General features: G+C 45.8%; 1 protein-coding gene across 1 annotated transcript in view; it reads right to left on the bottom strand.

Annotated features, from left to right (window-relative positions):
- Positions 1-396: 396 nt before the first annotated feature.
- The window catches only part of COX10 (cytochrome c oxidase assembly factor heme A:farnesyltransferase COX10), a 100,765-nt gene continuing 76,081 nt past the window's right edge, over positions 397-25,080 (bottom strand). The window contains exons 6-7 of the mRNA XM_082775227.1: positions 14,845-15,077; positions 397-2,719 (exon numbers count right to left, since the gene is read on the bottom strand). Coding sequence (XP_082631353.1) covers positions 2,277-2,719; positions 14,845-15,077 — 676 coding nt within the window. The 3' untranslated portion in view covers positions 397-2,276. The remainder of the gene's footprint in view (positions 2,720-14,844; positions 15,078-25,080) is intronic.

Raw genomic sequence — 25,080 nt, 5'->3', positions numbered from 1 at the left:
CCGTACTTGCAGGCCATCCTGAGGCTGAGCTCAATCATGACTTAGGAGAAAACCACAACCCTCCTGTTTCAGCACTGCTTTCTGCCTCTGGAAGCCAATCCTGCGGTTTTTGTGAGCCATCTGCTATTTTCAGGTTCCTCTCCCAGCTAAAGGTTCACCAAATTCTTTGGTTTTGCTCAAACTCTTTCCATTCACATGCAACCTATTGCAGTGTGCTTTTTGCACAATAACCCAGTATTTTGCAAGCCATCCTCGCTCTTGCAAAGATCAAGAAGAATACTGGTGCTGGGAGAAATGCCACAAAACTATCATCAAATAACTTCGCAATTAACCGAACAGTACCAGAGTTTCAATTATACATCAGTTGTTTAAAAACAGCTTCCGAGCACTCCCCTCTTTTTGTACAGTATGCACTTTATTGCCAAGAAGACTGAATGCACTTTTAAAACAAATTAAGAAGTTGTACAGTTGTACAGTTTCCAGATACTTGCACGAAGCGTTCCCCCCGGTAACTTGAGAATGATGGAGATGCCCAGAAACTGGGAACTCAATCCTGTCATCTGCAATCACTTGAGAGAGCCGGGAAATCTTGCAACCGATTATTTAAGAGCCATGTAAAACAGGTGGCTCTGCTCCTGCGGAGCACCTCCGCCAGCAGCACAGAGGTTACCGGTGTCACTCCTGATTTACACCGGCGTAACTGAGACCAGAAGTTGGGCTTGGAGCATTAAAGCCGCCAGGGAAGATTTTATGGCAGCTTGATACACACAGGGTGGCAGATTTGTGACGTCTCTTGAAGGGCTTTCTTCGGGATCGGGTTAGGGAACTGTCTCCCGTTTCAGATATTGCTGCATCTCTGGGTCGATGTACAACTGTGCTGCCCAGTTCTCCCCACATGGGAAAGAAATCTTGGCATGGAAACGCATCAAGTCATAACAGGCATTAACTACCACAATAAACTGGAGCACGGCCTTTGTCTACACGGGATGCCGGCGTGTTTGGAAGCATCCCAGCTGCTCGCAGCCAGCCCCAGGTATGCTGAGGGTGAGCCACAGCCCCGGACTGGCATCACAGCCACGTTGCACCGTGCCTAGGGACACATTCCATCGCATCATTTAACAAAGACAATGCATCTTCCTAACAGGACTATCCCCAACCGTTCCTTTGAGAGACACTGGCTGCATCAGCAATTTGAACGGTACAATATTAGAAAAAAATCCTAAACATTTTTTTTTCCTATAAAATGTGTTTCCTTACTGATGACAAACCCCAAGTGAGACCTTCTCTCTGAGCCACAGTCGTAGGCCACCAGATACCGTTCAAATTCTTGATGCAAGTCCAGAGCTCTTTCAAGGACACTGGGACCGAACGGGCTGGCACAGGACACATCAGCACAGAAACGTCTTACAGCTACCAGACTGAGATCTGCTCCCCTCCTCCTACACCTTTTCAAAGCTTGCAATGGCAGTTTTTACCAGCCAAAGATCTGGCACACAGGGCTCAAACCTTAATGATGTAAAACCACATGGGAGCTGGAAATTCACTGTGATGGATGTAGTAGGAAAATGGCTAAGAGTGTGTTCAAGTATATGCTACGGAATAGCTGCTCATCTGGAGGTTGTTTAAATGCTGATGTGTAGTGTGCTGAAAGACAGTTTTCTTAACTCGTTTAGCATTGTGAAAGCATTGTGAAAGCTAGGTGAAAGCTACAAATATCCTAGGGTGCATGGAAAATCTTGGGAGAAGTAACTGATAGGAAAAAGGCTCAGAAACGGAAGGTTTCTGTGTAATAACAGAGCAGGGACGGCATAGACCGAGACAATACAAGCTCACCCAGCCCATCATGAGCCTTAAAGCTTAATTTGGAAAGGATGCTTGGGGCAGGGGTGATAAATCATTCATTTGTCGCTTCCTGACTTCTTCGCCAAGGCTGCCAGTGCTGGCGGTCAGTGAGTGTGCGCTTGTGACTTGCTAAGCGAAGACCCATCCACGAGGTGAGAGATCAAGACTCACAAAGGCCGTGGAAGGGCATCCGGAAGTGTGTGCTTCTGACACAGGCAAAATTTTAATCTGTGGTGAGTGAATGAATGGGCCTGCGGCCCGTGAATGCTCAAAGCTCTCCTGTCTATTCCCTTTGAGAAGAAAATAGAAAATCATCGCATGAAGTGGTCACCAGGCACAAATGATTCTTCTTCAAACAAATCCCACAGGTTTCCCCCTTGTAACTACTAAAATACACTACCTGATGTGTCATGAGGATGACAAATCATTGACATTTAAGGCAATCTCATTTCCATAGCCCTCCCGTGACTTCCACCGTGCAGATCGCCTTTTTCTTCCTTCTCCAGCAAAGACTTCTTGCAGGAGAACATGACGAGCAGCAGCATTGGCAAATGCCACAGACTGCAGAAGAAGAGCTTCCTGGAGCTGCTGCGGTCTGCATCCCTGTAGAACCGAAAGCCGAGGTAGGAGATGTAGAGGTTAATGGGGAGTGAAATGATGGGGAAAGTCCACGTGGTGATGTCGAGGACGGGAGCCACCGTGGAGAGTCCGATTAAGGCCACGCAGTGCCGCAGAGCCACCCGCCTGCACAGCCCCGGGTGGGTCACGGACATCATACAGTAACCTCCTCGGGAGTAATCTTCCCGCAGCCCCCAGCTCAGGGCGTTGAAATGAGGGAACTGCCAGGAGTAGAGGATTCCTCCCAGCAGTAACGCACCTGCAGTGGGACAGAGAGAAGGAAAACGGGCGTTAGAAGGCCCAGCTGGGCCACCACAAGTGCTTCAGGAAGACCTCAGCAGATACAGGGCTTGTTTTTGCAAGAAGTCAGTGCTACAAACCTGCTCCATGCTCCCTGCAGAACGAGGCATGCTCTGCTTTTAACAGCACTTACACAGAGTCAAGCTTGGTGGTTCTTCTGCTTTTGCCACTCTTAATTTGCAGATCAGTTCAACAAGCTGCTTCTTCCCAATGCACCACTGCTGCATCTCTCCCACTCATGTCCCCAAGTTGGTGCATCCAGAGGAAGCCCAGGGGCCGAGCGCTGCCTCATGGCTGTGCTGCTGCCCAGAAACGGGGGCCCTGCTCGGTGGGAGCAGAGGAGGAGAAGCTCATCTCCTCCAGAGAGCTGGGCCAGCACCCTCAGAGCCTGTTTGTCTGCTGCACAACAGGAGGAGAGTGCACACAGCAGGGCCGTGCTTCGACCACGGACCCCAGGGGCAGCAGAACTGGCACAAGTGGCTAACGAGGTGACAGCAGGTGGAGGACCGGGCTCCAGAGCAGCTCTGGTAACATGCAAATAACCTCAGCGAGTAGCAGCTCATACCGACCAGCCACTTTTACGTTGCAAAAGCAGCTATGAGCACACAGCATTTTCAGCACTGTTCCAGCTATCCCCAGGACACGATACAGGTCTTATCAAGGCAGAAGGAGCTTATGCTGATTTCAGTGAGCTTCAAGGAGGCCCTCAGACTAAACTCTGATCACAAGTTTTGACTGAAGACACCAAAATCCCCCAAGGCTGTTGCACATTATGAGCATTCCTGGATTTTCCTCCCATTTCCCCAGCTCCCAAGCACTCCGCTCCAGCATTAACACTTTCTTTGCATCTTCCTGCTTCCACAAGTTCATCCTCTATGGAAACTACTTCTCACTTGGAGCTGCAAATCTATCATTTGCTTAATGAGTCGACAGAAATGGCACTGCTCTGAGGTTTGTCCTCTCTCTGACTGTTTTGGCTGCATGTTCCTTGGGGCTGGGCACATCCAGCTCCTGTCTTACGCAGCATGCTGTGCAGTGGTGTTGCCGTGCAAATAATGATTAGAGTAATTTGATTTGGAAGTTTTGTTTTTGTTTTGTTTGTTTTTTTGCCCTACTTTATCAACAAGTGAAGGAATGGAATCCTAGAATCAGTAAGGTCGGAAAAGACCTTCAAGATCACCCGGTCCAACCATCACCCAATTACCAACATCACCGTTAGACCTCGTGCAGGTTTCCAGTTGCCTACAAGACACAGCAGTGGTGTAGAAGACCTGGCTCATCCCTTTTTAAACTGAGTAACCAACACCTCCGCTAGGTTAGTGCAAGCCTCTAAAAGTTGATTACCTTAAGCACGGAGATAGAGATGTAGTGAGCATGCAGCTTTCAGAACAATGCTGCCTGATACGAATTCAGGTGATTTCCTGGCCTATGGCCAAAAACATTTGCAGATCCTGCCATCTGACCCTCCCAAAACCTTACTCCCAGGGGACAAATGCTTAGTGCCTCCTCTAAATCAGAACTTCATAAGATGGTTCAAATGGTGCACCCCAAAGTCACCATTAATTTCATGGCCAGTGCCAGCAACAGCGATGTTGACCCTAACAAGACAGGATTTGGTTCAGTTCTGCTGAAACCGAACAGAGTAGGCTTCACTCAAATAAATTGAAATAAAACTTCCTCAAGGAGCTCCTCAGTTTCACCCTACTCCAGGAGAAATCACGGGGAAAACATTCCTGCAATATATCATTCTTTAGCTTTTTCCTGCTCTTGTAAAACATATCACCAGAGGCAAGATCCTGAACGTGATAAAACTGGGATGGGAATACCCGTCAAGTCTCGCATCCGAGGTGCTTCGGGGACATCAGGCTGTCGGTTTGTGCAGTGCTGGGAACGGCAAGCTGCAGTTCCCCACCGGCAGAGGAAACGTGCGGGGCTGGAGCCAGGGCCAGGATTCGCACAGAGGCTGCCCCCGCTTCCCACGGACCCGGCACGGGCTGCAAGGCCGCCTTCCCTGCTCGGTTCTTCAAACGCCGTCTGCAGCCAAGCTCCAAACACGCCCTAAACCTCAAGCACACAGAACGCTTTTACGGTTCTCAAACTGTAACACCATTAAAAAAATAGTCATCTGGAGAAACTCTGAAACACAAACAGGGCAACCCGACTACTTGGGGCTGGGCTCCCATTTACAAAGCTCTGGTTTTTACATGCAAGCCTTTGGAATTTAATTGCTTTGATTACATTACAACCATTGAGATAATTGATATTTTACAGAGAAGCTGAACAGTAAAACAATTTAATAGCCCATTATGAAGATTTTAACTGGCCCAGTCTTTTTGTTAGTTTCCCATGTGCCCTGGACATCCTGCAATTTCCTTTGGAGATTGCCAGGCTGTTGGAGATTTCCAAGTGTCACACAAGACCGACGACTTGCAAAGCACAGCACACGGTGAAGGACGATTCAGCAACAAATAAGCCCCAAGCAGGAGTCCTGTCAAGCCCAGAGCAGACACAGTAATACTCAGTAATTACTAGATGCATGTTAACTGTGTCATAATTAGGTCAGTCCTGTTTTTAAGCAATACTGTAGTGAGACTGACTGGAGAATTACCTGGTTCAAAACCCTGCAGTCTGCTGTTTCTTCCGAGTAGTTCCCAACAATTTGGGAACTCGGTTTAATCAAAGCAAATCTCCTTTTTCTCCACAGAGCTTATAATTAAGTGAAGACCAGGCAAGGTTGTTCACAGCAGATACATGTGGAGCTCTGGATTTTTATCCAGACTTTCCATCCCCAAGCTCCCCTGGCTCCTCTGTGGCATATGAAAGTCCTGAGCACACACCAGCCAGCACGAAACACCCCTAAGATCTCTAGCTCTCCCTAAGTGGTTATGCATGGCAAGACCTCAGGGATATCCCAAACTCTTTTGCCTCTTTGGCCGAATTTTGAATAACTGCAAGTTGAGCCCGTTTATCACCACCTCCAAACTCTTTGCTTCCCCAGTGTGAGAGCTGCAAGCAGCCCCGTATAAACCCCATAACTTGGCAGAGGAGTCCTGTTTGATCTCCGAAACCAAATGGAGTCTGTTTAGGGAGACAGGACCCAGTATTCTTTCACTGTTAGGTGCAAAATAGCCATAAAGTGTTTTCACTTCAGTTCCCATTGTTTAATTGGCTTGTATTAGCTTAAATCATCTGGAAAGCCAGCCTTGCAAAGGACCAGGTATGTCCCTATAGCATGCGCAGAGTTAAAGAACAGATTTTACCACTCATCATGAATTTTAAGGTTAAGCTATTATTTTTTTTTCTTAAATTCTTTTAAAAGTACTTAAATAGTAATAATAGATCTTCTTTTTAATAAACAAGAACAAGCTGAGATTTTTATTTTATTTTAATATCTAAGATAAAGCCAAAATGTCAACGGGAGCTGAAGAAGGTGGAAAATGGTTATTTCTTTCTGTAAATATATTTTTATCTAGTAAAATACTGAAGCTCTATAAATTGCACCTTTCCTAAAACAAACAAGAGACTAAATTCCACAGACATTGGGAAACTGCTTGGCAAGACATTTTAAGGTTCAACAAATTTGAGTAAGAGTTGGAAATAACAGTGAGGTGACTTCCAAGAGCAACTAGTGATGCCGGGCTTTCAAGCTGCAGTAGCTGACAGTCTAATTCTCAAAATACAAGAACAAGAAGCGTCCACCTCTGAAGTTTTGCTCTTCGTGGTGTCAAGAAGGCCTTGCGGTACCTCAAAATGTTGATTAAAATTTCGTGCTTTATTCCTTTTAAAGTGGTTTATGGTGACACCTCATCTGCAGGACATCCCAAAACCCAAGCTAGGGAGCGCCTAAGCCTGCTCTGTCCCTGACTCTCTGCTAAGAGAAATAAATAGGAGATGGCTCCTGGGGTGTGAGCCCTGGCCAAGAGATGGTTCTTGGGGTGTGAGCCCTGGCCACCGGCTGACACAGGGACAGAAGAGCAAGCACACAGCAACAGCTTCTTGTCCTGCCTGCCCTGGCATTGCCAGGGATGTTCCGGTCCCTAGTGCAGTCCCCCAAATCCCTAGCAGAGTCCCCCAAGCTCCTCACGCCCTGTGAAGGACCCAGAGTCTGTTCCAACCCAAATATCTCTTGCTGAAGAAACAGTGGGCACATTCCCTGCTGAGCAACAGTGCCAAGAGAAATCTTGCTGGAAGCATTGATCTGAACAGTTTCCTTCATATAAACTAACCCGAGGACTGCAAACCTCTCAATCCCTGCAGGGCAGAAGTAACCTCTGGCTCCTGCTGACCCCCCCACCGAGGACGCTGCTCTCTGAAGCCCTCGTCTGAGCAGGGCTCCTGCTGGCAGGCGATGCCTCCCACCATCACAGTGCTGTCTGCAGCGTACAGCCGGCACGTGGAGCAGCGCGATGATTTCACCCACAGCTGAATTCGTTCAGTTTCCCACTTTATAACAAGGCACAAGACTCTGGGACGATGTGATCGAAATTCGCTGCAAACTTTCTGTGGGCGAGTTGTTCCAGGGCAGAACAGGAGCGGAGCAAGAGAGGGCAGAGGCTGGAGCCCCAGGCACGAGCTCGGTGCCTCGGGCTGGAGTCCTGCCAGCGCGGCGCTGCCTGCGCACGCTGGGGCAAACATGCCCAAGGTTATCTGCAGGGCCGCTGCTGTGTTGACACCGTGTTCCTGAAAACACCCAGATGAGCAGCTTATTCTGTCCTCTTGTCCTTCCCGCTGCTCTTTAGGGCACGCACGGTGCCTTCTGTTCTCACCCAGGGACCTGCAAACCTCTGCTATCGCTTGCAAGCTCTGGGCAGGACAAACAGCCAGATACTTAACCAGGACAATAAACCAACAAAAAAAGAAACAGAAAGAAGGGGGAGCTGATGTGTAGCATCAATTCAGGAATGGACTCGCTCCTTCTGTCGTTTCTTTGGTGCTGTGTATGTATGACTGGGAACTGGCCAACCAGGCATTAAAATAAACACAGAATGGTTAAAATATCAGCTCCAAAACAGATGTTGAAATCTTATTGCATTTCCCAAAGCTGGTGTTTACTGCCTTGGCAACCTAAGAATGCTGTTTTGCTTAAAGCACAATTTTAGTAATTCTTCTGCCTTGAATAATGCGAAGGAATTTTCAAATTATTTCCAGACCTCGGTAGCTCCCCGCCTTATTAGAGGGAAGCACCGGCCTTTTGTCTCTAGGAAACTGCTCTGAGGTTGGCTCCTGTCAGGAGGGGAAGGCTTTGGTAGCCTAAGCTTCGCCTCTTAATGGACTGTAGTCAGGAAACAACCACACACCGTTTTACTTGATAGCACACAACTGGCTCTCCTCAGCTAAGAGATGTTGAACAAATTGCTCCTCTTTAAGCCAGACAAGGTAGATTAGAGCTCCGAGCCTTGAACTGCTCCAGCTGTATCCACCTGCTTGGAGCAACCATGCTGTCTCTGACTGCATTTTTCACCTTTTCTACAAGAAATCTGACATAACCGGTCCAAAAGGTTTCACCATGGTTCTGCGGGCTCTTTACAGGCTGTCACCCTGGCAGGAAACGTACTCGGTACACCCCCAGAGCTTTTGTTTTCTGGCTTCCGAGTGTGTTCACAACAGGTCTAACCCAGGAGATTCCCTGGAGATTTCTAACTACACAGCAATTACAGGTGTAAAGGCAGATTGTGAAATCTCATCGTAAGCGTGCTGCCCACTGCAGGTACAGTGACACACCAAATATCCCCAGGGTTATCTGGAGGAGCTGGGGCAAACACTTGGCACCCATAGCACCGCTGTCCTGTAGGAACTGCTTCACAAAGCTGCCGGCAGCATCTTCTGTTTGTGCAGCAGTCGGGGCACACACTAATTGGGATCTTTCCTTCAGCTTGTTTCAGTGATGGAAAATAACTATTAGGGTAAATCAACTGGCCTCAGATTACACGTGTTCAAGATACTGCCCTGATAAAATCTCCCCGAGGAAACATTTTACCTACTATTTAATTTTTACCATTGTCTTCAGGAGCAGAAATGGGATTAGCTCTACAAAATTTACATCTTAATTCGTGATTACGAAGCATTCTCAGCCACAAAGGCATTTAGGAATTATCTGCTCACAAACCTTAACCAAACCGAGACAAATTCCCCCGTACTTTACCACTGCGGCGTTTCCTACATTAGCAGCAGAGCAAGACAACAACCGGCACTTCTGCCTCCACGGGGAAACAAAAGCACATGCTATTGCTTGCGCCAGATGACACGCGAGCGGCTAAGCAGCCTTGAGGAAAAAAAAAAGGAAAGGTGTCGCTTCCAAAGCCTCGCACAAGGTCCCTCGCCGTGGACAATGGGGCGGGCTGCGGTGCTCGGCTGTCTTTGTGAGCCTCAAGGCTGTGCGGGGGAGAGCGTGGCAAAGCTACAAAGCTTCACGGTCATGGGTTTCTATAGGTGGCTCTTTTGAGGGGTGGCACAAAAGGCTTGCGGAGCAGGACCGTCTCAGGGCTGCAGGAGATTTCTCTGTGGGAGCAGGTAAAGGGGAGGGGTGCTGGGGTGTGCGCGCTCTGTTGGCAGAACAAGAGGAGCACCCTCGGTGTCCACCACGAGTAGGAAATGAAGTTGGCAGTGGGGTTTCTCACCTCCAGGGAACGTTGCTGGCCGCTGGTTTTAGCAGAAGGAAGCCAGATGTCCTCAGGTGTGCTCGCCATGGGGAGAAAGATAGCTGCCGTGTGCAGATACTGCGTACAGGTGAAGATATCACATACAGAGACACGCAGGCACGCACAGTTTCGTGCAACACACAACCGGTTATTGCTGCTGACAGCCCCACAGGGAAACACCTTTCATTGTACAGCCACGGTTGCGTAAAACAATGCCCTACATAACTCGTCTCAGCTACCCCAGCAACATACACCACAAAAAATGCAAGCCTGGTGGTTACGATGGAATTACCAGAGCATTCATTTGTGCAAATACGTCCAGGAAGCATTTGCCAAAGTTTGCCGAAGGACCGGGTTCAGCAGAGGACGGCAAAACTGTAGAGCCACGCGGGGGCTCCCCATCGACAGCCTCTTCCAGGCTCCAAAGTGGGAGCCCCTCCTGTAGCCCCCGGCTGGTGCCTTCTCCTGAGGGTGCTGTGCACCATCCTGAGCACCTCCTGGGGGTGCTGTGCGCCGCTGCACGGGGCAGGGATGTGGGTACTGGGGTGCAGCCTCTGAATTCCTGGGGACAGTCCCTCCAGGTGCCCCACTGCTGGAGCTGCTGCTTGTCTCTTTTGAAGATGGAAAGAATAAAAAAAGCTCACCAGCTTTTGTCCTAAATTCAGACCAGCTGCTTACTAGTCCTGTCCCTCCACCCTGTTTTTTACAGTTCCTACCCACACAAAGCACACTCCTGGCCCCCAGCTTCCAATTCTCAGATGTCGATAACATGAACATCCCTGCTCCCTTTGTAACAGACCACAGATTTCGTTGTCTTTCGTCTGAGAAGTGAAACCCTGCACAGCTGATGTTGCTGGAGGGAGCTCGTGGCTGAAGCCCCCACCCGCAGGGCAGCTCCCACCTTGAGGGGCTCAGAAAGCTCAGTGCTCAGCTAGAAAGGCTGGGACACTGAGATGTCCACGCTTATTTTGCAAGCAATTAAGCTGTTGCTTTGCTCTCCCTCCTCCTGGCAGCCAAATGCTACATCAGGGAAGGTATCAGAGACCTCAGGCACTGACAGGTTGGGCCACAGCCCCCCCCCCCGTGCCCTGTTTTCTTTTTTTTGTTCCTGAAACTATCCATCTGCCAAATGTCACTAGCTGATAAGAACTGCCCGTTATTAAATCCCCATTTGTAAATAGATGTTGGCTGACATAATTAATGTCTACCATACAACATAATTTGAATTACAAAGTAAAGGCAATTTAAAAATCAGCCTCCAAATGATTACAATTGATATGCAGTCTATAAATTCCATAGCCCCCAGGAATTATTTAAATTTCTGAAAATGAATGAAAATCAGTACAAGATGTCTTTCAGGAAAACGAGACCAGAAGTGGAGCATCTGAGATAAACTAAATAGTCTCTTGAGATAAACACTCTTTGGTGCAGTAATACCTATGGCTCCAGGCCACCGTGGGTCTGTAATGTCTGCTGTTGTGTCAGGGCCGTTATCTGCTGTGCCACTGCCACCTACTCAGAATAAATCCCCTTAACTGATAAGCACATTATGTTGAGGACCCCTGCCTGTCACTTCCATCCAACTGGGTGGTTCACACCAACGCCGTGGCGCTGAACTGCTCCGCTCCGAGGCAGCGACACCGCAGGCTGGGACTGAGCCGCCTGTGTAGGAGCGCAGGGAGGGGAGAGGAAGAAGTGCGAAACGTGTAGAAGCAAACACGGGCTGTGGCGCTCGGAAATGCTCACCGCAGATTTATTCGTCTGCTAACTAAAAATAACAAGTTAAGATGGGCAACAAACACTGTTAACAAGCAAGCAGCAGCGTTAGGCTGGGGAGGCAGAACAGCAATGCAAGGGTAATTTAAAGCACGCATACGTATGCCCCTCGCATGCCAAGATAAATAGCTCTGGTACTTCCTCCAGACATCTGCACGATGGCATCGCACAGGCTCAACAGCAGCACGGCACCCACAGGAGCACTGCAGAACCCGGACCTTGCACGTGGCAGGGCTCTGCTGAGCTTTGCCTCTTCCTCCTGTCTTTATGCGATCACTTAGGGCTTTAAGTGTGTTTCATTATTTTCCTGCTAGTCCTTCCTTCAAAAAATCAGCAGAAATAATTTGAGGGAGTCTAGATTTACTAGAAAAACAAATATCTTCATAAATAAATAGTACCACAAAGGAGCAATGAAGTCTGCTTTCAAGGAAGCAAACATGCTGCTGCAAATCACAGGCTGGCAGTTAAGTTCTGCATAAATACACCAGATATGTGGTAGTGATATCTATGTGATAAATTACATTTATCACGCACCTTTGACCATCTCACCTGCACTCGGATCACCCAGCGAGGAAATGTTAACATTCCCAATCTTTCATCAGTTTCAAACAGCTGCCATTAAAAAAAAACACACACAGAAAAGCCCCAAACCCACAACAAAGAATTCCACATCTTCCCAGAGATAACCTTATCTTTCTCTTTTGAAATGTGAGGTTTTCCCTAAATTGCATTGGCACAAAATCCAGGGTTGGGGGCAGGATGCTCAATCAGGCTTAAGAGCATATAATTAAAGACCTATCAGGGACAGAAAAGGAAGCAAGCATCACTGGGAACCACCAGATCTGCAGCAGATACGTAGGGTAAGAAATATAAGTACTTATTTGCATCACTGGAGATAGAAGGTCTCAGATTTTTATCTGCAAAAATGCAGTATTTGTTTCTTCTGCAAGAATCTGTCGAGGAATTACCTTTGAAATAAGAGAGTTACAAATAAAATGAGGACAAATGAAAGCCAGGCTGCTCAAATCTGAGACATTTTCTTATTATCTCTGGAATCAGAAACTAGGAATCGCCTTCAGCTCAGATGGCAAGATCACCTCGCAGCGATGCCACCGAGCCCTGGACATCGAGAAGGGTGCAGGAGGGGCTGTGCTAGGGCACGAACTGGTGTGGTGTAACACTTGGCTATCCCCTCAAACAGTAATGAAAGGTCTACACTTAAATACTGTTTCCTCTACAACCAGCAACGTGTACAACAACGTGGCTGCTGTGAGAAGATTACAAGGAGAGAAAATCCATAATGAAATGTAAACTCAAAAAAGGCCAGTTAAGCCGGGAGCACCTTCCTTCTCATTAGCTTTCTAACTCCCTTCCTTCACATTCCTCTTCCTTATTCAGTGGAATAATCAATCTTTTTTTTTTTTCTTTCTTTCTTTCATTTTTTTTTCTTTTTAAACGAGGTGCAAATGCATTTTCACACCTCTGCTTAAAACTAGGTTAAGTCTCCAAGCTAATTACACATTATTAATGAGCTCAACAACTGTGGGTAGGCTGGTTAGAGAAGGGATGCAGGTCTGCACGTCACAAGTGTGTGCATGGGGATGCACATTTGTGCTCCAGGTGGGATGGAGTCTTCCAGGTGCTGAGCTCTTTTATTTTGTAGTAGCAGAATGCAAAAGACTGAAAACTGTACTTAACAATGCAGATTTTTTTTTTTTTTTTTTTACTACTTTTCTAATTATTATTATTATTAATACCGAAATGCATTAAAATACTACATTCAGGCCACCATTTTCAAGTGTCTCCTCAAACACGCTTCATTACAAGACTACTGGGGTATCAGCCCAATAGCATTTCTTTCATTAACCAAGCTGTTTGGCCCTGCTGACATGGACAGAGATGACTGCAGAAAGTTTTAGCTAACCAGAAAAACCAGTACAACAGCAGGTTACACACCAGCACAGATCATTGTGTTCTGGCAAAATCTTCTTGGGTGATTTAAAAGTTGTCATCTTCCACAGACTGCAGCAGTGCCAGAGATTATCCCCTCCGCAGCACAGCACGTGCACACCGTTAGTTGCCAACAGATAGGAAAAGCTTGTATGGGACACGGATCGTGCTCTCTGCTGATTGCTGCACAGGTACAAAGTAGCTCTTTGAGAAATAGGTCTTGAAAAGCAAGTTATATCATGATGATAAAAGACAATTAAAGATAGCAAACACCACTGCCAGTTCCCTTTAACGCAGTGGGCTCTAACAGCAGTGGTTTAGCTCTACAGCAATGCCTCCCGGGAAGCCGCAGCTCCTCGCTCCTGGCTGGACTTTGCAGGGGAAGCATGGGCACAAGAGAAACATCTTACAGGATCAGCTCTGCAATGAGATGCCAAAACCAACACAGGAATTCCTAAACATCCTCAGATCCAGGGTCTACACCACAGCAGTCAGAATGATATAGTTCTTAAAAATATGCATTCATTTTGCTTTTAATTCATTCTCTTTTGAGAAATACAGAGCTTCTAATGATGTCTGTTATGCACTCCTTAACGTGAGACACTACACATGCACATACATATCATTTATATGTCTAAATATATATAAAAAAAAAGACGATTTTCAGAGACATAAATGTTTGTACAGAAGTAGTACGCACAACTATCAAAACAAACAACCCCTTCATCCTAGCTCTGGATTAGATCTGTATCGGAACATGTGTACACACAGCCAGCACAGCCTGACGTTTATAGCAAGCATGCACCATAAATGAAGAATGGTGTGCTATGGATCTTGCACAGATTCTGATAATTTCTGGTTAAAAGCCTTCTTGTTGAAAGTATTATTCAAACCTTAAATATGCCACACTGTGGGATGAGTGTGTGCTAAAAAATTCTTAACAGACCTGCTAATTGAACTTCATGCGTTTCTTCAGAATACAACTATGCAGAATATAACTATAACCACTTTGATTCTTTAGTTTCTAGCTGGCAGGAAAAACAAGCCCTAATTGTGTCAGAGTTTAGCTGCTGAAGAGATCAGTGTTTTATGAGGGATGTAAAAATGGTTCACAGTTACTAAAATAGAATTTTTTGTTTGCTTTTCAAGGAGAGGGGAAAGGAACATTTATAACTTAAGAGTCTAAAAGTGGGCAATTAAAAAATACACCAATAAATTAGTCTTCCTAGGATATTTTCTGGCCTGGGGAAAGACAGTAGTAAACACATCTGGGAATTTTCCTGCTGAAAGCTCCTGACTTGTAAGTCAGATCTAAGTGGGTATGGTTTTAATCCCAAAATTACATGTTTTCTTCCATGCAAACCCCATTTGCTAATACTCTACTTTCCTTCTAGATTTTCTTTTCAATGTGACCTAAATGCACATTTTATAGGAGAGATTCTTTTATCAGCTCCTGCTTACCCCTAAAATGCCCCCATAAGGAGAATGATGCCATCATGCCTGCTTCTTCAGTCCTCCTGGTACTGTGCTGCACGAGTTTATATTCCACCACAAACAGCGGAACAGATCTACTTTTGCAGCAGAGTCAGGTCAACAAGCATCAAGAATGGTGCTTAAGAAAAATCATTACTTACTGCCTTTCTAGTAGGTACGCTTAGGTATCCCAAAGACAATACTGACAGCGGCTTCCCCCCGACACGAACGTGGATTTTGCACTTACCAGCATCAAGACTACCAGTAGCTGCAGTCCAGCCCATGACGGGGGGAATGGCACCGACGACAGCTCCCACCCATGTGTTGGCAATGCTCATCCTCTTCATGGGTGTGTAGCAGCACGTGTACAGGAAGATGTTGAAGGCTCCCAGGGCGCCGGTGAGAGGGTTGACTCCCAGCGTCAGCAGGGCGATCCCCGGCACCCCGCAGGAGGCGGCGAAGCACACAGCGAGCAGAGGGCTGCGGGAGGAGAGCCGGGGCACACGCTTAGCACAGGAGCTTGTCTTAAAGAGTTACTAGTGCCCCCCTCCCCTCACCCTTCCTCCCACTCCTCCAGAAAGCTAAGATCAGATTTGGGTTGTTTTTAGGGATTTTTTATTACTCTTCCAACTCCAATTTTCACATCTCCCCCCCATCCCAAGGCAAGCCTTTCTAAACAGTCAAGGCAATTTTGCCACAGGTTTGCAATGATTTTATCCTCGTGACCAAATTTAAGCTATGCAGGCCAATAGGCCCCCCGTAGAATTTGTGCTTCCAGCAGGTCATTTTCTTTTATCCTAATAGTAGTACATTTTGACCTCTGGAAAAGGCACTCTGTGTTCAGAGTGAACGAGCATGGTTGCAGCCTGCCAGATTTTTAACTGATTGCAATTTTCCAAGGGATCTTTTGGAAGAAATACAACAGGGTTAGACATAAAATTAGGAAGCATTTAAGAGGAAAATAGTACATTCAATCACTTTGAAATTATGCTAACAGAAATAAAGTATTTTTTGGCTTTTCAAAAAGCGGCTGAATTCTCCATGTCCCCATTTAGCTTGCACGCTCTGCTAAGCAAGGGTAGCACACCAAAGCAATTCCGGTAACAAAACCAAAATTAAAACTCATCTTCTAAGTGTAACTGAAATTAACTGAAGATATTTTAGGTTTGCCTGAAAGAACCAAACAATAAAGATGCTAATCACTTCTGCTGATTTCTACTGCAAAAGAGCTAAGAGCCGAGGGAAGGCTGGAAATTCCTGTTAAAATCTGTAAGAAAGTGGCTGAAGCTGTGTAAACTTCTGCTAATAAGTTCCACAATAAACACCCAAATATGATGAACAAGGATTTTTTGTTCAGCTACCAAACCCACACTTCACGGGCAGCAAGCACCATGATGTAACCCGAAGGAAGCCTTATTTGTGTTCCCTTACCCCGATCAACATGTTTGCTGCTGTGGAAATCTCTTCACCTGTGCTTGTTCAAGGACATTTGGTGAAACGGGAAGAGAACCAAATGCCACTAAGAGGAATAATGTGGTGTGAGAGACCTGAGGAAAATGCCATTAACTGTGTTGCATTAAATAACCCATGCAGCTAAATACACACTTTTAGTCCTACATATAACAGCAAAAAACACATGTGCTTGCAGCAATGTCTCTGCGTAAACTTCAGCTTTACACGTTTTGTCTAATTTCAGACTATGCAGCCTTTGTATTCTACCATTACCCTACCCTCTGGCTGAATCCTTAACCTTAAATACGTGTTGCAAGCACTGCTCCAACCCTTGTAAGGAAAATTTGCTGGTGGGGATGGATTTTATGTGAGTTTTATCAGCAAAAAAATCCTCCTGTTCCCATTTTTATTTTTAAAACCTTCATCAGACCAATACTGCATGGAAATACTAAACAACCACAAGGACTAAAACGAGCATATCTCACACCAAAGATCTGCCTTCAATTTAAATTAAATTGCCTGAGTCGACACATCCCAACATTTTATCCAGCTTTTCAAATCCATCGCTGGATTTCAGGTTACAGAGCACATTCACACTCCGTGGGCAGCTTTGGGGTTACGAAGGCAGCGCGGATCCAGGCCGGGCCCCGCTGTGCCACCCAATGACAAAGCCATGTTCCCAATGCGAGAACGTTTCCATGAGGGTCCTGTGAAAGGATTCAGACGGAGCTGTGCCCTTTGGGTTTGCAGCTAGCGGTGCTCTTTTTGGGAAAGGCAGCAAAACGCATCCTGCACAGTAAGCTGCCTCAGCGCTGCCTACCAGTGCTGTACTTTCCAGGTGTTGCCCCTCTACAGCGAAAGCCTGACTGGGTTTGGTTAAACAAATCTGTCTTGACTGATTCCTGACTAAAATACTGTCAGACACACAGATGAACACCAGGCTGGCACAGTATGTGCTCCAGAGGCGACAAAAGACCAGCCCGACGCTGCGAGGCCGAGTGCCCATGTCCGCTCCCATGGGGCACACAGCCCTCAGTGAGGACACGGCGTGACCTAAGGCAGCGAGAACTTTTCTCACTAATTGAGTGAAGACCCCTCTGCATCTCTCTGAATCAAAGGGGCACCAGGCACCACGAGCCACTGATGAAGCAGCAGACACCAGCACTTCAGCTCTCCTTGGGAGACGGAAGGAGGAGGCCAGGCCCTCCATGGTGGATCCAGTCACCGCAGCCTTTCCTGCAGGGCCAGCCCTGGCACCACTGCTGTCAGAGCTGACCAATGGATCAGAAAAACCCCACTACAAAATGCATCTTTATAGAAAGGGAAAGGTGAAGTTACGTGACTGAGACCTCCAGAAAAGGTGTTCTGTTCCTGGTGGATGAAAACATGTTTTTGTTTCTTGGTTTCTTCATTTTTGCTTCTTTAAAAGGAAGCTCCTGAAAGCGGTTTGATCGTGTCTGTATGTGTCTGTACACAGTCCCACAGATCTCAGGGGAGGGTATTATGTCAGTGATGGCTGTTCTTCACAAGCAGTCAAACTGTTTTACCCTTAGACATCTAGAAAGTATCTCATTTTCTACCCCTCTCCAGTGTTTCCTTCAAAAACAAGTTACTGTAAAATTCTTCTAGAAGAGTAGTTGTATGACTGACAAGGGCCTGCATCAGAAACTCCAGCTGAGGTCTGAAACTCCGACTGTGAGCTGATGAGTCCGCTTTGTTATTTCTGCCCCATAAAACTCTTTCACATTACAAAGACACTGCACTCAGAAATTAGGACCTGCTTTCTTGGTGAGACATGAGGCAGAGGATAATTCAACTCACTCTCCCAGAAATATGTCATCTTTATAAGGTCTAGGAGAAGTATAAGCAACTCCTCATTGGGAAAGAGACAGTATTTGAGGAAGAGGTACAGAGCTTTAAATTACTGGTGCAGTTTTTACTGCTTCAGTGACTTGGAGGATTTTAAGCTGGAAAGACTTATCCCAGGTTTCAATCTCAGCAGTGTCAGGGTATTCTGATTTCTAATAGCTTATGGTCTCTTAGGGACCGTGATGTACCTCCATGCCTACCTAAGTTCTGTGAAGTCTCATGGATGTTGTGTGGTGCTCATCGATTTGAGGATTCAAATGGATTTGAGGATTCAAGTGGATTTGAGCATGAGAAGGGATAGGCTCCCTTCTGTGCCTGTGCCTCACAGGGGATCAGGAGCAGGAGAAAGGCCGTGATGCTGAGCTGTCACCACATCTGCCCACTGCCTACAGTCCACAGAGTGCCCCCCACTACAGCTTTGAGCCATCACGCAGCGCAGTGCACACTGCAGGAGCACAGGTAGCAGGGAGCCCGGCACCAGGGAATTCTCACATGGTGGTCAAAAGTGGCTGCGGGGTCTCTGCTGGTTTCCTTCATCCCAAAACCATCCATACAGTAAGTGCAGGCTGATGACAGACGCTGGTGCATAAGCCTCATTTCACTTGGGCGTTCACTTATGCTGAGGGAATCACTCCCATGGGAAAAAAAAAGGGCAATCTTCCATTGGAAAATTGGCCAAGGAGCTAGCTGAGAAAGCAAACATATTGAGTAAGAAACTGGGTTTTATGATGGATTCCTGGGAGGAGTTGGTTTCAGTTATTTGGCTGATTAAAATCAGGCTCTGGAAAAATACTACAAGTGCCAAATGAGTTCTCTTCAAATTTCAATGCTAAAATACCCAAGTATGTCACCACATAGGACACCTCCTACAGGAAAACCAAAAACTGGTAGTTCTGCCTCATCCCTCTCCTCTCCTTTATTGAGAATGCGTATGTCAAAGTCTGCCCAAGGAAACCTCTAAAAGACTTGCACATTCAGCTAAAAGCTCGGGAGAGAACTTCAGCTTGAACAGTGAACAATCAAACCCTTACAGATCCAAAGAAAATCTGATGAGATTTCACTCCTCTACAGTTTGAGGAGGAGGAGGGGCAGGGGAGCATGGCTGAAGGACAGCCTGAAGCTGCTGCAGGCAGGAGGAACCCCTCACACACACCACCCCGAGGGACACACGTGAACCCTCACTCATTGTACTGCTGACGGTGACTTCGAGACAGAGCAGCCTGCTTTAATTCATGTGCTACGGCATCTTTGAATCTAGGTGCCACTTACAGATGAGCTGGTTATACATATATAATGATCTTGCACATGTGTGCATGAAGCATATTTATTTAATAGGCTCCAGAGCCATGGGTAATAGCACCTATTGACTCACAGCGTTACTTGGAAAAATTGAAACAGGAAAACAAATTAAAGCATTTGCCCATCTATAAAATTAATGTAGTATTTTACCTATTTCACAGCAGCATTAGCAAGCTTAATGTCTATAAAGATCAATAGCCTCACTACTATGTATGCTCTTCTACACTATCCTTGGCATTTTGTAAAGATCGCTATCAAAGTACAGACAGAGCTACAACTGAAAAAAACAACAGTATAAAAAAGGTGATAAGGAGTTTAAAAGCAAATTGTATTTGGAAAAAGATATCTAGAAACTACACAAAATTTCCCCTTAAAACATATCAACATTCAGAAATATGAAAAATTCCAGTATCAGCATCTAACACTTTGACCTAGCTCTGTGAATATATTGACACTCATATACACATAGAGACACAAAGCCCCTATGAATTCTGAATAGGTGCATTCAAGCAATCAGCAGTTGTATGCAATTCATGTTCAGATGTTATGTAAATACATAAGAAACTTAATTTGTGACCTTGTGTTAATGGGAAATTGGGCACGCAAAACATATTTGCATAAAAGCTTAAGCTTGAATCTAAGTGTCCATTTAAGATTGCCTGCATATTTCTCAGGTGAAGCGTAAGTGCTTATATTTGAAAATTAGATTCAAAGCCCAATACAGAAGGTAATAAAACAAATTCTCTCTTCTCCCTGTCTGTCAAAAACCTTTTATGGAAACATCACCACTTCTAAAAAGGCAAACTGAAAAAAAACCACCCAAACAACAACACAACAGCGCCCTTTTTTTCTGCTGCAGCATGCCCAGAGTACCTTAATGGACTGAAACATTTAAATTCCTGGTTGGTATTTTGTATTAGATCTTACTATTACTGACAACAGTTCCTTGAGCCACAAGGCCAGGGATCCGTTCTGCCAAATGCAGGGTGCAGAACTAAAAGCTACGGGATGGGGACGGTGAAGAACAAAGTGTGGGGGCAAAGGCTGGGCTTTGGTGGGGCAAGGGCAGGGGCAGCACGTCTGCTCCCCAGCCACCCCCAGCCGCGTTTTGCCTCCTGAAGGCGATCACATCCTTTGCATCCCAGGATGGGCTTCCCATTTCCTCCAAGATGCAGCCTCAGCAACATCACTGTGCTTCTCCCCTCACTTCTTTGCTGCAGCTGCCTCCAGAAACAGGGCTGCCTGAGTACTGGCTTCAGCATCTCCCCTCATGACAGGTGAATGAGATGATCAAGGTGAGACTGATGCCTCAGACTGATCTCAATATTGCTACTATGGACGTAAATTTCATCTCCATATAGTGTCAAAACAATTTGTTGTAATAAGAAGAGGAACAGCCTGCACCAGCCTAGCACGCAGATGGGTTGAAACTACTGGGAGCTCTGCAGTTCTTTGGCAGCACAAGAACACAAGAGTGATTTGCATCTCTGCAACTCCATTTCGCCATCATGGTCTGAGATACGAGTCCAGTGCATGAACACTGTTCCAAAGCCATAATTAAAATCAGATTTTGGGGATAATCATCATAAATTGCTTATTATTACTGGAATCTGTAGATACTAAAAAAGTCCCCCGACTACCCGCCTGAACGAGGCTGCCAGAGGAAGCCCCCTCTTTCTAACTTTTTCCAGGTCAGCAAGAAGTTATTAAGGCTTCCGAAGCCAATTCCAAGCTCAAACAAGAGCTGCAGACTGAGGTTTTTGCATTTTTCCAGCAGCGACGAGAGGTGACACAAACCAAAGCAGAATTTGTTTCTCTTCAATTCTTTCTGCAGCCAGGAAAGCTTGTTTCATGAGCGGAGGATGTCCACAGAAATCTCCAGTACAAGCCATCACCCTCCGCAGCTGCTGATTTAGTTTTGCTCATGTCTTGGCATCTTCTTGGCTCCTTTGGCCAGACAACACCAAGAGTTGCCAAAAGCCAGTCCCGGGGTGGGAGCTGAGCTTGGATCACCACGACTGTCAGGCGGTACTGAGCTATGGCTCGGCCACCTCCCGCAGCTGGAGGAGCACCAGCAGGGGATTTTCTTTTTCTTTTTAAAGGATCAGCACCCAAAAACTGCTGAGCCCTCCTTGGAAACTTTGAGATCCAGCAGGAAAACTGAGGAAGGCCATTGGGCCCGGCAGCTGCCCTGGCAATCCCATACAGCGTGGAAGGGCAGCGAGGAGCTGAGGATGTTACACACTGCAACAACATATGACTGTATGAAGCCTTCCTGCTCCTAGGACTTAGGTAATGGGGAAGAAAGACCATCTCCTTCCAGCACACATCTGGACTGTGTTTGCATAATTCCCAGCTCTGCTTCCCCAGATGGACAGACGCCTGAAACCGGCAGCGGGGTTGTCTTCTGGCACAAGTGCCGCAGTCAGCTGACAGCAAAAAATGAGCCAGAAAGCTGTAAAAGGCACATTTTGCCCTGAATAGCAACGGTAGCTTCCCTGAAACGATTTTGATGGGAGGCTAAAAAAAACACTCCAACAGCTTCTAAGCTCAAAGTAAGGAACAGATCATTCAAACCCAATCAGTAATCATGGCAGACAACTGAATGATGGCAATCTACCAACAGTGAAATTGAATTTTAACTTTCCACACAAATCCTTTCAGGCTGCATATTTATATATTTAGTAATAAAAACCATATTCATGACCATTGTCAGCTGTAAAAGTTATATAGTAATAACAACAATGCTAATGGAAACTGAAACTGGAACAACATTGTCTGGATCAGTAGCTTCATCACTGATGATTTTTCTAAAATGATTCTAATTTTTTGCAAAAGATATTAAACCCCAGAAGAGCCCTCCAGATAGACTGGGCTGCAGCGGTAGAAAAAACATTCACACTCTGGGCTGAGATTTTAAGTCAGAGTGGTTACACGGGGATGCAGGATGGCCCCTAGTCAGCACAGCCTTGAGACAGCACATCTTTTTTACATACAGCGCTTATAGCATGACTAGCAAAATGTTTTTATATTCAACTACAGCTTTCAATTACAGATTTGATTAGTTTCAAGGAATAGTATTTCTTTCCAACTAAAAGGAAAAATAGCTTTAGCCCTGGCAGAATGCATGTGTTGCCAGACCCCTTTCTTCTTTCATACAGATCCGACTCGGCATCAGGCAGCTTTATTGCACACAAGCAACTCTCCCTCGTGGTATCATCTTCTCCAGGTACATTGTGGCTGAACATCATGAAAGGCCCCCAAGCCTGCTGATTAAGGGTATCTTGCAAAGTACCAAAATGACATTAAACTGAACAAAATCTATCACAGAGCTAAACTGGAACTTTCTTAAGAGAAAAGTGTAGAGAAAGCTGTTAATACGCATCCATTTATTCTCTCAGTCATGCAAGAGAGTCCATGGCTCATGACAAGGGCTGGAGGATGATTGATTTTAAAACTAAAATACGAAACTTTTAATTGGGAAGTCAATTTTTCCCCATTAGCTCCAAGCACCAGAATATGGGCTTGTCTGTCGTTTATTACCAAAGACTGACAAGATGTCCTTTGGGAGGCAGAAACAAGTGGGAATCTCGTAAGTCTTTTTTTTTTTTTTGTGGTTTCCTTAACGAATTACAGAATGTTATCTTCACAGTTACAGAGCAGAATCTTCATTCTGCTGGTGTTCAGGCTCCGGTCTGAGCTGTGAGCAAACTGTGGCCTGGTGTCCCATCCCAGAGGATGTGCTCCGACGGCAAATCAGGTTCTGCAAGCACTACAAGAACTGGATATCAAATTCCCTTTACCTGGGTATAGCACTACCCCAGATTTTAAGATAACATAGCAGACTTGTTGTAACTCTGCCTGCTGATTTGTTTTTGTTGGTTTTGTATTTGTTTTTGTAACCAGATTTTTGTAATTCAGTTTCTGGTAATAACTCTGACAAAGATGTTGATAACCTGAAATTGGGCTGTACTTTTCCCCCAAATGTAACAATAAAATATGGGAAAATAATGGGAAAAATATATATATATGAAAAGTTCTAAAAGTGCTTTGTAACACAAAATCTGAGCTGGCAAGGAATGATGTCTCAAGGGGCGGTAGGAAACTTGCAGAGTGCTCCCAAGGAGCTGGGCTAGCGGGCAGCATTTAGGCACTCTGAGATGAGGAGCTCAGCCTGCCCTTACAGCACTGCCTCTCCTGATGAAGTTTACAGCCCTGAATTTCCAATGCAAATTTAAAATGCAAATCCCTTTGAAAGGAGCTGCCCCTTCTGGAGGCACTAGGACACGTCCTTTGTCCCGGGGTCAGGCCAGGCCCATCAGCACCAAGCTGGTGGTGTTCTGAGGGCATCAGGACCGAGAGCAGGGCAACCAGGCAGGATTCAACCCTGAGCGATCCCTAAGGAAGGGATCCCCAAGGAAAGCAACAAAGCAAGAACTTGGCATCCACAGGGCTCAGTGCTGGGTAAACTCATAGAGCTGGCTGGATGCTGTCAGGGAGCTGCTTTCTGGAGCTCTGGCACTAAATTGCCGACCACGCTCTGGCTTTGCTATCCAATATACTCGTTCAGAAGTCTACTTAGCGTAAATAAATACAAACTAGGATAAAATATCCCGTGTCTGTGTCAATTCATTTCTCTCCCAATGAAGAAACAACCCATGCATGGAGCCCAAGCCTCCCTGTCAGGGCTGTGCATCGCTATTGTTTAAAGGAGTAATTGACACTGTATTTTAACCAAATTGGAGGCAATTAGCTTCCCTCGCTCCTCAAGAATCTGAGCTGCAGATGTTCTGTCTCCCTTGCCAGAGCCAGGGACTTTAAAACTATCATAAACAAACAGGGCTAATTTAAAAGAATCATTTCATCTTGAAAGGGACACATCTCTCTTTTTTACACTTGCATAAATCAAAATTGGCTCAATTGATTTTGCTGGAAGTTTCCACAACGATGCTACGTTTATGCTGAGATGAGGTAAAAGAGATTTCAACTCAATTGCAAAAAGAGAAACTGGAGTCCCACGCCTGGTATGGGGCTTTTTCCTAAGCACATCCTGCTCTCACTTTACCACCATAGCTCCATGCCAATGATGCCAGGATCTGTTTTTTTGCTGCTCACAGATTCAAGTGTCTGCAGGAGGACTTGGACCAAGGCAAACACAGCCTGGGATGAGACAGCCTAGGAAACCTGGGGACACTTGCAGTTTGTTAACACCATGTTAGCTAATGTTCAATGTTTGCTAACAGTCAAAGTGAAATAAAACTTTTTATGCTGCCTGTTGTTACTAAGCAGAAACTTCAACTGGGCCCCATCATTTCACTTGAGGTAAAAAAAAAAATTAAAAACGAAGAGGACCCGTACTTACAAAATGTTTATGCTCCCATTACATTCGCTATACACACCAGAATGCTAATCATAACAACCCTGAGCAACCCTGCCGAGCGTTAGCGCGCTCCTTGTTGTATGTCTTTGTTAGGTAGGAGTGAAAGGGTGACTAATAATATTCACAGCTTCCCCGCAGTCATGAAAATGTAAATATTTTTTTAAAGTGCTTACAAGACAAACCTACAGTAAATTTGAAAAATGTGCCCCATAATATTTAAACTAAATCCTCCTCTTTAACCTAACAAACCTAACCTTACAACATGGCAGTTAAGTGATCCATTCATTTTATTTCAAAATCTCAATTCTCTCTTCATTTAAGAACCGGAGGCCAGCTGACAAACAGAACGGATAATATGTTCTCTCCAGAAACATTTTTCTGTGATTTAGAGTGATTAAACCTAACACATGCTTCTGCTGAGCCTTCAGCCAACACTCGGAAAGCAGCAAGTAAAGAAGTCTCAGGCCAGTTCTCAATCTCGTT

This window comes from Aythya marila (genome assembly GCF_965140915.1).
Source record: "Aythya marila genome assembly, chromosome: 18".
Lineage (NCBI taxonomy): Eukaryota > Metazoa > Chordata > Aves > Anseriformes > Anatidae > Aythya > Aythya marila.
This window is presented reverse-complemented; position numbering and strand designations above follow the sequence as displayed.